Source organism: Canis lupus, chromosome 19, assembly GCF_048164855.1.
Source record: "Canis lupus baileyi chromosome 19, mCanLup2.hap1, whole genome shotgun sequence".
NCBI classification, from domain to species: Eukaryota; Metazoa; Chordata; class Mammalia; order Carnivora; family Canidae; genus Canis; species Canis lupus.
The window spans coordinates 19382266-19395673 of record NC_132856.1 but is presented as its reverse complement, the minus strand read 5'-3'; the positions used below and the strand labels follow the sequence as shown (position 1 = coordinate 19395673).

The window sequence follows — 13408 nt, the reverse complement described above, 5'->3', positions numbered from 1 at the left end:
ATTTCATAAACTTCATAAAAAGGCAACCTCACTTTGCTGTGGTGGTATGAGAGTGTTCTAGCATCAGTTACCATCAAGTAATGCTTAAAACTAAAAAATCAAGAAGTAGCAACATAAGTAAATTATGTATTTTAAAAATGTGTTATATAAGAACCAAAGAGTTGAAAGTAGTTTCCTCTCAGAAAGGATAAATCAACAGGATATGGGCAGAAGCTGGACATTTTCCTCATAAAACAAACAAACAAACAAACAAAAAAACATAAAAAAAAAAAAAAAAAACAACAAGAGGGGCACCTGGGTGGCTCAGTGGTTGGACATTTTTTTGGCTGAGGGTGTGATCCTGGGGTCCTGGGATAGAGTTCTGAATCAGGCTCCCCACAGGGAACCTGCTTCTCCCTCTGCCTATGTCTCCGCCTCTCCCTCTGTGTCTTTCATGAATAAATAAATAAAATCTTTTAAAAAAGCAAACAAGAAACTATGTCGAAGTTTATACATGCTTACATTATTTAGTTCTGAAATAAAAGAAAAACTAGAAAATAAAAGGAACAGGATCAGTAATGTCTAATTCATGGCAGTAAGAATTTCAACAAAAATATTTGATAACAATAGTACAGTACTCTGGAGAAGAGCAATATAGTTTAAAATACTTCAAAGTCAGGGCAGCCCAGGTGGCTCAGCGGTTTAGCGCCACCTTCAGCCCAGGACCTGATCCTGGAGACCCAGGATCGAGTCCCACGTCGGGCTTCCTGCATGAAGCCTGTTTCTCCCTCTGCCTCTCTCCCTCTCTGTGTCTCTCATGAATAAATAAATAAATAGAATCTTAAAAAAAATAATAAAAAATAAAAAACTTCAAAGTCCTCTATCGTCAGAGATACTGATTAACTTTAGACTTTGTGGGATCCCTGGGTGGCACAGTGGTTTAGCGCCTGCCTTTGGCCCAGGGCGCGATCCTGGAGACCCGGGATCGAATCCCACATCGGGCTCCCGGTGCATGGAGCCTGCTTCTCCCTCTGCCTGTGTCTCTGCCTCTCTCTCTCTCTCTCTATCATAAATAAAAAAAAAAAATTTAAAAATTAACTTTAGACTTTGTTAAACATGCATACTGAAATTTCTAAGGTAATTACTAGAAGAAAATAAATAAGGTGTACAACTTTCAATCTTCCTAAGACGGGGGGAGATTCTCAGTCAGTCCAAACAAAGAAGAAGAACACACACAAAAAATCAGAACATATTAATAGAGCAAGATTAATATATTAACAGTTAAATTCTAAGGCAAGCCATTTATTAGGGATAGTTGGTCACCTCATGTTAACCAAAATATTACTATTATAAATTTTTATTCATTAATAATTCACTAAATACACAAAGAAAAATACAGAAATACAAGGATAGGCAGAAATCTATCACTTTATGAAACTGATTGATTAGATAAAGCATCAGTAACGAGATATACAATTCCAATGAACATGGACAACACTGCTTTGAACAGTGGGGCAAAGGTTAGAAATCAGTAAAAAGAGGTACTTGGGTGGCTCAGTTGGTTAAGCATCTGCCTTCAGCTCAGCTCATGATCCCAGGATCCAGGGCCCGCTCACTGGAAAGTCTGCTTCTCCCTCTGCCCATCCCCTTCCCACACTTCTCTCTCCCATGCATGTGCTCTCTTTCAAATAAATAAAATCTTTAAAGAAAAAAATAGAAATCAGACAAAAGATGACTAGAAAAAAACACCACTGGGCAGCCCGGGTGGCTCAGCGGTTTAGTGTCACCTTCAGCCCAGGGCCTGATCCTGGAGACCCGGGATTGAGTCCCACATCGGGCTCCCTGCATGGAGCCTGCTTCTCCCTCTGCCTGTGTCTCTGTGCCTCTCTCTCTCTCTCTCTGTCTCTGTCTCTCATGAATAAATAAAATATTTTTTAAAAAGAAAGAAAAAGCGCCACTATGTTTGGAAATTCAAAAACATGTATCTGAAAATTCAAGGATCCAAGAGAAAATCATAATGATATTATAACACATATAGAACTGAACCATAATAAGTATGCTATATGTCAAAACCCTGGTTTACATTTAAAACTATGATTTCAAGAAAATTTATAGCCACACATATTTGTGTTAAAAGAGAAGAATGGGAGGAAATAGCCTTATAACTTAAGTGATTAAAAAAAGAACAATAAAATAATCTAAGAAGTTGGAAAGAACAATAAAACGAATGAAATATAATGATTCAAAAGTGAACAGTAATGCCAAGTTCTGAAAAGTTTGATTAAAAAGAGTACTAAAATAATACTTAGAATGAAACAGGGAATGTACATATAGATGAAACAAAGATAAGTTGATAATAAAAGGAAATGTTTTGAAACGACTTTTTGGCAATGCTTTAGAAACCATAAAACAAAGGATGCAATTCTTAGAAAAAAACCCTAACTTTGCATAAAGAAAAAGACCGTATGATTACTTCTACAACTATTCAAAAGATTCAATCAATAGTTAAAACATTTTTCTCAGTGAAAACTCCAAGCCCAGGTGGTTTTATTCATAAGTTCTACTTCTTATTCAAATAGATAATTCTACTATTTCTCAAATTTTTCTAGGTAATATAAAAATAATAAATACTCTTCAGCTCCCTTTTAGAGGTGAAAATAACTTTGACACTAAAGCCAAGGAAAGGATAGTATAAGAGAAAATAAAATCTCCCCCATGAATACATATGCAAAAATGCAAAATAAAATATTGGCAAACAGCTAATATCCATTTATTTTATTTTATTTTTTTTTAAATTTTTTTTTTAAATTTATTTATGATAGTCACAGAGAGAGAGAGAGAGAGAGGCAGAGACACAGGCAGAGGGAGAAGCAGGCTCCATGCACCGGGAGCCCGACGTGGGATTCGATCCCGGGTCTCCAGGATCGCGCCCTGGGCCAAAGGCAGGCGCCAAACCGCTGCGCCACCCAGGGATCCCTATCCATTTATTTTAAAAACATACATAAAAGCCAAGGTGAAACTAACCCAGGAATAGGAGGTTGGTTAATAATTAAAAATTGTTTACTACAGTAACCATTTAAAGAAAACAGCACGAATATCCCAGTAAAAGTAGGAAAAGCACTTAAAAGAATAAAGCATTCATGATAAAAACTAACCTAGAGAGGATCTGCCTTAACTTGATAAAGAGTATTTACAAAATCTACAGGACATATCATATCAAATGGTGAAATGTTACTTAGTTCATCTTCTTTAAAATCTGAAGCAAAATAGGAATATCTACCATCAAAGTATTTAACACTGTATTAGGCTAGAGAACATGCAGTCATATAAAAAGATATAAGGCTTGATAAGGAAACAAAAACTCTCATTATTTACAGATATTATAATTCTCCAAACACATCCAAAGAAACCAGAGACAATGACCATACGATATATTCAGGTTGGTTAAGAACAGACTCTTCGATCAATGGGGCTGCTAAAGTTAACATCCATATTGGAATAAAACAAATGAGTACTTCTACCTTACATGATATACAAAATCAATTCCAGACAATTAAAGACTTAAATATAAAGAGCATAACATAAAACTTTTATAAGTACATTTAGAAGAATGTCATTACCGCTTCAGGATAAGGGAAAAAAAATGTTAAACTCATAAGAGAAAATAAGCTATATGCGACGCCTGGGTGGCTCAGTGGTTTAGTGCCTGCTGTCGGCCCAGGGCATGATCTCGGAATCCCGGGATCAAGTCCCACATGGGGCTCCCTGCGTGGAGCCTGCTTCTCCCTCTGCCTGTGTCCTGCCTCTCTCTCTCTCTCTGTCTCTTATGAATAAACAAATAAAATCTTTTAAAAAACAGAGAGAACATAAGCTATAAAGAAAAAGATTGATACTTTAATTCAAAATTAAGAATACTTGTTTATCATTTGACAGCATGAAGGGGGAAAAAAAATAGCCACTAAAAAGATGATGATTAATTCAGTGTACAAAAAACTCCTAAAAAAAAAAAGAGACTATCATATAGTTAAAAAAAAAAATCAAGATCACAGAAATATAAATGATCACCAAACATCAAAAAGGAGCTGAACATCATTGTCATCACAAAAATGAAAATAAAACCATAGTGAAATACAATTTTATGTTCACCAGACATGCACAAATTAAAAAAACGAACAATAACAAGCATTAGCATGGATGTAGACGAACAGATACTCATAAACATAATGTTGAGGAAACAAAAATGTTGTAAAATGCGTGTATGCTGTATGATGCCACTGTATAAAAGTTTAAAAGATTAAAAAGGGGGCAGCCTGGTTGGCTCAGCGGTTTAGCGCCACCTGCAGCCCAGGGCGTGATCCCAGAGACCAGGGATCGAGTCCCACATCAGGCTCCTTGCATGGAGCCTGCTTCTCCCTCTGCCTGTGTCTCTGCCTCTCTCTCTCTCTCTCTCTCTCTGTGTCTCTCATGAATAAATAAATAAAATATTTTTAAAAATAAAATAAAAATAAAAGATTAAAAAGGTAAAAACAATTTAACATGTGGTTTAGAAATACACATGTGTATTCAAAGAATAAGAAACACTTTTAATTCAGAACAGTGAATACCTATTGAGAGGGGAAGCGAAGGAAGAAAATGTCAGGTGGGGGAGCTAGCAGGTAGGTTTAATTGTACTTCAAATGCTTTAAATCTTACATGGTAGCTACAAAGACATTCTTCACAGTTTTTCCATTCCACTTGTAGGGGTAATATAATTCATGATTAAAAATACACTGCACCACAAAACGACCAAAATAAAAACATTTTAATAAAGAATTGTAAGAAATTCAGGAATAAGACAAATAAAACTGATTATTAATAAAGCAAAGAAAGATTATTTGGGGAGTTTGGAGGTACCATCCTAACCTGCTGCGATTGGAATTAAGAATTTGGAAAAACATTTTCAAGTATATTAAGAGAGTATCAAAATTATACAATGTAACAGAACAGCAGATAATTGAGAAAGCCTAGAACTCAAACACTGAATCACTACATATTTCTCCCTTCCATAGGTTTCCTAACTGTTCCACAAATAATCTACTAGAAGTGGTTGAGAATCGCTACAAAATGGAGACTTCTTAAATTATGGATGGGTTTTCCACTTTGATTTTTTTACAAACACTGTTTTCAAGCAATTTGAAAATTAAGCTAAAATTTCTTTGTTTTTTCACCAGCGTTAAAGGGGTCCATTTACTTTTGTTTACTCATTTATCCATGAAGCACATTTTATATATTTTCCCCATGACTAATAGAAACAAAAAAGTATTACTAAGCATGCAAACATAATCAAGAGAGGAGACAGCTAGTAAACCACTAGAACATTTTTCCCTGACAACAGCTTACCATCCATTTGCATGCAACGAAGACCATCAAAATTCCCCTGAAGTCATGAGCATCTTTTACTAATACAAGACTCTTGATCCTAATTCTTTCTTTAGTTAATTTATCACATCCCTTCAAAGCTGCCAAGTTAAAGCAGTGCTCTCTTACCCCTGGTGATTTGAAACCTCTGATATAGTAAAATATCCCCCACTACTTTTGCCACTGTCTTTGGTTTCTTTACCAGAAACCTATCTCTTAACCATATGTATTTAAAAATACATTTTTTACCTTTCCAATCTTATGTGGCATTAGGCTAAGAATACCCAAAATTCCTTCCTGTAACTTCCTGAAAACACTTATGAACTACCCCCACCCCTGCCAACTGCAAAACCAGACCAAACCAAAGAATCTCACTGTCCAACAAGACTGCTAAGCAAGCCCATGCTCAAGCATCGGAACAAGTAAAACCCAACGAACTAAATGGTTCATCCTGGGTTTTCTTTATATTCTGTCCCTCGTTTGCCACAAGTATCCTGACAGGGCACATCCGAAGGAAGAAACTCAAAGACAGTACCAGACTGTACCAGACAAACAAACAATGGGCATTTTTCTGTGTAAGTAAGTTTTTACTGGGTGTGCGGAGACTGAAAGGTCCAGTCACTCCTATGCAGGCCCATTTCTCACTGATGTGTCTACACAGAGCAATCTGGAGGGATAAGGTGATGCCTTCCTCTAAGATGAAGAGCATGATGCTTGTTGCTTGCTATAAAAGAGACAGGATCTCTTATTCCAGTGATCCTCAGCTGTGAGAGCAGCAGCTATCCCAGTCATTTCTCATTACCTCCATGGGACTTGAGAGCAAGGGGAACTAAAGCACGTTGCTTGCTGTGCTCTGAGTAACAAAGTTCTTTGTCACTGACCCAAGAATATCGTCTTATGCTAGCACCCGTGAAACAGCAACAGGCTGTGGGACCCGGGAAATTAAAAAAAATCCCCGACCCCTGGACAAGCAGAGCAGGACTGATTCCATTTTGTGCTGCACCCGCCACCTCCTGTATGACCCCCACATGACCTGCTTATTGCTTAAGGCGCTGCCCCACCCTAGTCAAGCCATTGGGGTTAGGCGCACCCTAATCGGAAATCGGCTCAGAACAATGTAACCCTGCCTTGTGCCCACCAAAGCTGCACGCCAATTCTGACCAAAGTAATAGGCCAGCTCAAATGGATACTATAGGGTAAAATGTAATTCAATTGGCCACCTGTGTGTGGACCAACATGACTGTGCAACTTTCTGCATATGTTACAATCCCACTGGCCCCTATAAAGCTGCTACTCCTCTTAGCCTCGGGGTCCAAGTCCCTGCTCTGCTGTGTCCGGTATACTTGGACCCAAGCTCGAGCTTGCAAATAAACCCTCCTATGTTTGCTTCGGTGTCGGCTCCTTGGTGGTTTCTCGGATTCTCAATCTTGGGCACAACACAGGCCAGCTTATTAGCTTGTAAGTAGGGTAAATAAAATCCCAGACTTAACAATTTTATCCCATTTGCCTATCAAGTACTGGCCAGGAAGTAGGGGAAAACTGGAAGACACATGATATAATTTTAGAAGTATTTACAAAAAAGTCATAACTCTATGAATGATAGACTGAGAAAAAAATCTTTTAATTATACTTTTTCAGATATTACAAAGTATCAAGAATCTATAACAGAAAAATTCCACTGTCTAAAAGGAATAGCACATTTGATGAAAGACTCCTAAAATAGGGACTTAAACTAGGAATTCTACATTCTCCTACAGATCTGAGAGAAGAATCTGACTTCTGCATCTAGAGAAGCAAGCAGAGTCAGGGTAATCCACTGACATCATCTGTTGATAAGGGTGGGCTTTGGATAAAATTGGCTTTAGAATGTATTGAAAATATTAAGCATAAAAATGAAAACACTCATCGAAAGTCGTAAAAAAGACTGCCCGTATATCAAAAAAAGTACTTTAGGAAACTGACTCTATCTTCGAAAGAACAAACAAATAGATGTGGCCTCGGTGAATCAGGAACAGAAATTCATAGGAAGGAACAGCCGGAGATAAAAAGTATTTCAAGAAATAGAACCAAAAAATCTGATATACAGAGTACCAGTGCCTTTTAAAAATATAAATAAATCACACATAATGCTAAAAGATAGAAAAGGAAAATTTTCTGAACTGTGTATAAAATATGCAGTACAATAAACCAATTTTTCAAGTTCTAAGCAAAGTAAATTAAAAGAGAGTTAAACCTACCTGTATGCTGGAAATATGCATGTTTTTAACTAAAGGGATGAAGAAAAAAATGTTCTCATATGCAACTAAAAAGTGAGACAAAAAAACAAACAAAAAAGCAGTTGGTGGTTGATCTCCCAAGAAATATAAGGGATTCTGATCCCAGACCTGTATTCAGCAACACTAATTCTAAAAGATAACAGAACATCACATTGGAATTCTTTGCCAGTTTTGGGATCCAACCTTTGTACCAACCAAAAAGTGTCTTCATATATAAGCCAATATAATGATTCTTTAAAATGCAAGAGGTTCAAACACAGTGATAACTATGAAATATAACTCATTGTTAAATATTTAAAAATTGAGAAATTAAAAAAATAGAATGCAAGAATGGGAAGAAGTCTTGTGGCTGATATTGCAACTAGGTAAAACATTGATATTTCATAGATTCTGGCAAAATTCTGGTTAAAAACAATATGCACATACAAAATTATTCATGAGAAAATACTATACATATACTTATTATATACATATACACATGCATATATACATAGTACCTAACATATATATGTATGCCTTGTGTGTATATATGTAAGAAAATGACATATATATGAAAATGGCATAATAAGAATTTAAACCAGTGACCATAGAAATCACCAAGATAGCAAAGTATATATAGTCAGGGGGAAAACAGGAACTGAACTTGTCTAAGACGGAAGGACTCTGAAAAAATAATTTAGGTTTAAAATTCTGGCTACTAGAGAAGTATATACAAAACACCAGTGAACTTAAAGACAAAATTAAATTTGTATAGTATAAATATAATACCTAGCCCTCAAAAGACCCAGAGAAGATAGAGCTTTAAGTCAGAGAACCAGAGGGGAGCCTGGGTGACTCAGGCGGTTAAGCATCTGCCTTTGGCTCAGGTCAGGATCCCTGAATCCTAGGATGGAGCCACGCATCAGTCTCCCTGCTCAGTGGAGCCTGCTTCTCCCTTTCCCTCTGCCTTCTGCTCCCCCTGCTTGTGTGCATGAGCGTTCTCTCTCTTTCTCTCTCTCTCTCTCTGTCAAATAAATGAGTAAAATCTTTAAAAAAATAAAGTAAATCAGACAACCAAAAGCACTGTTCACAGAGGAAAACAAAGGAAAGAACAAGTATGAAAAACAGAGCACGCAGAATAGAATATCAAAAGCAGAACCAACCACTGTCATTATAAAAACAGAAAGCTACAGAATAAGCCATGCATTAAATGGCACATCATCAATTTATTAATGGCTTGTGGCCGTGGAGGGAGAACACAGCCACATTATAAGCACACATGCATTCCAATTTCAGGATTACTGAGGTCTAAAGAATGAAGAGAAACCTCAGAACCAAGATAATCCTGATAATGCAATTCATACAAAATATACCGCCATAACAAAGGAAGAGAATCTAGTAAGAAGAAACCAAAAGTAGAAAGTAATCAAAAGATGTGTCCAAAAGAGAAAAACTCAATGAGGTCTCTGGTCCCAACTCTAAATTCCCTAAAGAAAGAAAGTGATTTTCTCAGGTTGGGCCACAAGTTCACCCAGGTCCAATTAACAGAGTACAAAGTTGACTTCCAGAGCTAGGCCTCAGAGAGGGTTGCCCCAAAGGTTGCTGTGAGCTGGGCAAGATGCAGAGGAAGGTCAACAAAATGTCACATTCTTTTCTTTTTCATTGTCTTTGCTCCTAAAACATTTTCACACCTGACAGATATAATTCTCTTATATCAATGCTCTCTGAGAGCAAGGACCTTGTCTGACAATCTTTTTTATTTTCTTTCCAGTTCAAACACAGTACATAGAGTAGCTACTCAATAAGCATATCCTTAACGAGATTCTTTTTCCTGTCCTTAACAGAATCCTTACAAAAACAGTACCCACTTGCATTTTAGGCTCTGCTTTGTACAGTACACAGAGATCCAGAAGATCATACTGAATTGTTCCTCAACCTATTTATTCAATTAATAATATCCACACATTGCTTTTGAAATCCTGAATGACCACACAAACTCAGTTAAATATTTTTAAATGCTGGACTTGCTAGACATTGTAAGCATAAACTTACAGGCAAACTGGAGTTTAGCTTCTCTGCTGACAATGGTTCCAAGTGAATTTGTTGCAAAACACTGATAATTTCCTGTATCCCAATTTCTGTTGGGGTTAATAACCACAAGATTTCCTCCGTCCAACTTATACCGATATTCCATACTCAGATTAATATCGCTTCCATTCAGCTGCCATCTGCAAAACAAATGTCAAGGTTTTTCCCCACTTAGTATATTTATATTTTAAAAAACCCTATGGGGTACCTGTGTGGCTCCGTAGGTTAAGTATCTGCCTTCGGCTCAGGTCCTGATCTCAGGGTCCTGGGATGAGGAGCCCCATATCAGGCTCCCTGCTCAGCAGATAGCCTGCTTCTTCCTCTCCCTCTGCCTGCCACTACCCCCCACTCCACCCCTGCCCACTTGTGCTCTCTCTTTCTCTCTGTATCAGAAAAATAAACAAAATCTTTTAAAAATATAAATAAATAAATAAATAAATAAATAAATAAATAAATAAATCTTACATTATAAAATCCACTTTAATCATCACCTCTCTTACAAATGAGAGGTAAATATATTATTCCATTGTGCCATATCTGAAGCTCAAACATGGCCTACTTAACAGAAACCAAAGCTTAAAGCATAGTAAAAAGCACAACAGAATCACATCTAAAAGTTAAATATTTTTCACACTTTTCAAAAGAGGTGAGAATAATTTGTTCATGAACAAATTAAGCTAAGTCCATATAGGCAAAGATGAAGCAGAAAGTGGAGGTAATTACCTCATGTACTTCAGGCCAATCTCATGCTGCCAATGAAGGGGGAAAAGAGCACACTTCTTTGATTTATTCAGACTGACTGAGCACATTTAATAAATTAATTGGATAAGTGCTCAACTATCCATTTCAATTTATCTGGGTAAATACCTATCCCTCAGGCACTCTCCACTCTTCTCAGCCATCACAATGCTATTTACTAAATGGTACACTGTGGTAAAAGACCCTATATACTACCTAGGGGGTCTCAAACAGTAAAGGCACTAACCCCCAGAGCCATATTTATCAATGGGAAGCCAAAAGAATAAAAAGGGTGGGGGGAGTAATTTTTAAACAAGAGTTTTTAAACAGAAAAACCAGGGTTTTTAAAAAAGATTTATTTATTTGAGAGAGAGAGAAGGAGAGAGAAAGAACAGGCAGAGGGGCAAGAGGAGAGGAAGAGAGAGAATCTTAAGTGGACTCCCTGCTGAGTGTGGAGCCTATGAGGAACTCGATCTCAGAACCCTGAGACCATGACCTAAGCTGAAGTTGGACGTTTAATCAACTGAGCCACCAAGGTGTCCCCAGAAAAAAACAGTTTTTAAACAGTACGTATACTTGACACATCAAAGTAGACTTCGCCTTTAAAAACTCAGAAATACCCCATAATTTCAAGAACACATACATTGTATAAATTAGAGCCCATCTACCTCCTAGAAGACTTACTTTTTATTACAAAAAGAAACTGCTATCAGTTCTATAAATTTTTGTGTATTATAACAATCATCTCAATTACTCTTTGTAATTTTAAGAATGTGAGTAATCTAGTAGTCATTTTATAGATGATGATTTCAATAAAAAAGCTGAATGAGATGTCAACTGTCCCCAAATTATTCAGTACTGGATTAGTAGTAGTACTCACTTGAAGTCTAGCTCAGAATTCTTTCATCATGTCATGTGCCATCTAAAAGTTGTTGTATTTATATATAAAATATTTAACCTGAACATATGACATGCTCTAAAAGTAAATAAAGACATGAAATGTTAACATTATCACAAATGAAAGTATGCAATGTCAAATGAAATATATAGTTGTGAAATGTTTGAATTTAGTATGTTTAAGTCTCATAAACAATTGTGAAACATTTTATAAAGTGCAATTTGATACCATTTATATACATTTGTTTTTAAAGATTTATTTATTTACTCATGAGAGACATAGACTGAGAGAGAGAGAGAGAGAGAGAGAGAGAGGCAGAGACATAGGCAGAGCAGAAGCAAGCTCCTTCCAGGGAACCTGATTAGGGACTTGATCCCGGATCCCAGGGTCACAACCTGAGCTGAAGGCAGACACCCAACCACTGAGCCACTCAGGCGTCCCCCATTTATATAAAGTTTCAAAACATATAAAATAATATTAATAATGCATGAAACATATTTTAAAGCATGAAAATGATAAACCTCCACTTTAAGGTATTTTAAAGCTCTCATGGAGAGAAAGTGAAGTACGTTCAGGGAGCAAATACTAGGAAATTTAGGCTTTTGGTTTTATTTTGTGAGTAGTGGTTATATGGATGTTTATCATTGCAGTAGATTATATATCATTTTCTATATCTGAATAATATATAATAAAGTTTTCATGATAGTAGCCATAGGAAATGAACAAATGTATAAGTTTAGTTCCACATTTCAATGAATTCTCAGGCAGATACAAATATGTACACAAACCACATATGGAAAACATAGTCCTAAACATGCTGGGCTTGACTTTCACAGAATAAAACAACAGTAAATCACAAGTGGGTGCATTGAATGTTTAAGCTGTAAATATTTGTCAGTTTCTGACAACTTTTAATTTAATGCTTGCAGTGGGAAAAACTTCTCTAAACTCAAACCAGAAAAGACATAGATAATTTCACATATTTTTGAACTGAAGACTCTCATGGCAAAGGGTACTTGTGTTTTTGTCACCTACAAAATACAGTTTGTATGGGAGAAAAGGGATTTTAGTTCTAGAGTTAGACTGCTTATGACCTAACTAAGTATGTCTGATGGCTTCATTCGAAAATTCTGCTTTTGTGTTTAGCTGATGAATAATAAAGGTACAGTGGCTATGTGGAAAATTGTAAAGATAAATAAAAATATGGAGAGGCACTTCTTCTAGCCTATTTAATAGCTGGGAAGATTTAAGAGATCAAAAAGTATGTGGGAAAATACTTTATTTCAGTTGTGTCTAAGATCTAAAAGATATCATCCCAAAGCTTTGACTAAACAACTAAAATGGGAAACATCTTTTATGCATAACTGTTTCTTACTTCCTTTAGCTCAATCTTCATCATAGACTGACTCCCTAGATTATTTCATTATGTGAAAAGGCAAAATCTACTCTCTTTTAAAATATGTTTCTACTATCGCAAAAGAGCACCCTTGCTTTAGCTAACTCTTCAGAGCTAAGATATACACGACATACCTGAAAGAATGCTAATTTTAACAAAGTGATAGATTTCTCTCCTTATTAACACTATTCATCATTAAATGGACCTAATCCCCAGGTGGTATAAAATTTCTCAATATCTTATTAAACATTAATTGTTTTTTCCCTTTTTGAAAGTATGTGGATTTAAAATGGCTGTATTTATTTAAACTCTGGAATGTGTGAGGAACCTTTGGGCCTGAAATTCCAAAAATTATCATATCCTGAGAAAATAGTGTACTTAAGTTCCCAATGCAAAGTATTCATATTTGGGCCTGATTTCCAGATATTTCTCAGATTTTCTTTGTACAAGAAACATGCGGAAAAACTGAAGGCATACACACATACTCCTTTTACAAATATGTGTCCAATAAATCTACAAATTAGATTAATTTTCTTTGCAGTGAATTGTAATCAACTGTTCAGAGTTCATGAACACGTAGTAATAAAGTGTGACAGGTGAATGGCATATTTAGGTCATGAATTTGGGAAGCTTTTAGAGGTAGATACTATCTTTAGT

General features: G+C 36.2%; 1 protein-coding gene across 5 annotated transcripts in view; it reads right to left on the bottom strand.

Moving 5' to 3' along the window:
- CNTN3 (contactin 3) overlaps positions 1–13408 on the bottom strand; it is a 327880-nt gene that overhangs the window by 197302 nt on the left and 117170 nt on the right. For all 5 annotated transcript variants that reach the window (XM_072785362.1, XM_072785364.1, XM_072785360.1 and 2 more), the window contains one exon: positions 9684–9859. In XM_072785362.1, the coding sequence (XP_072641463.1) occupies positions 9684–9859 (176 nt within the window). The remainder of the gene's footprint in view (positions 1–9683; positions 9860–13408) is intronic.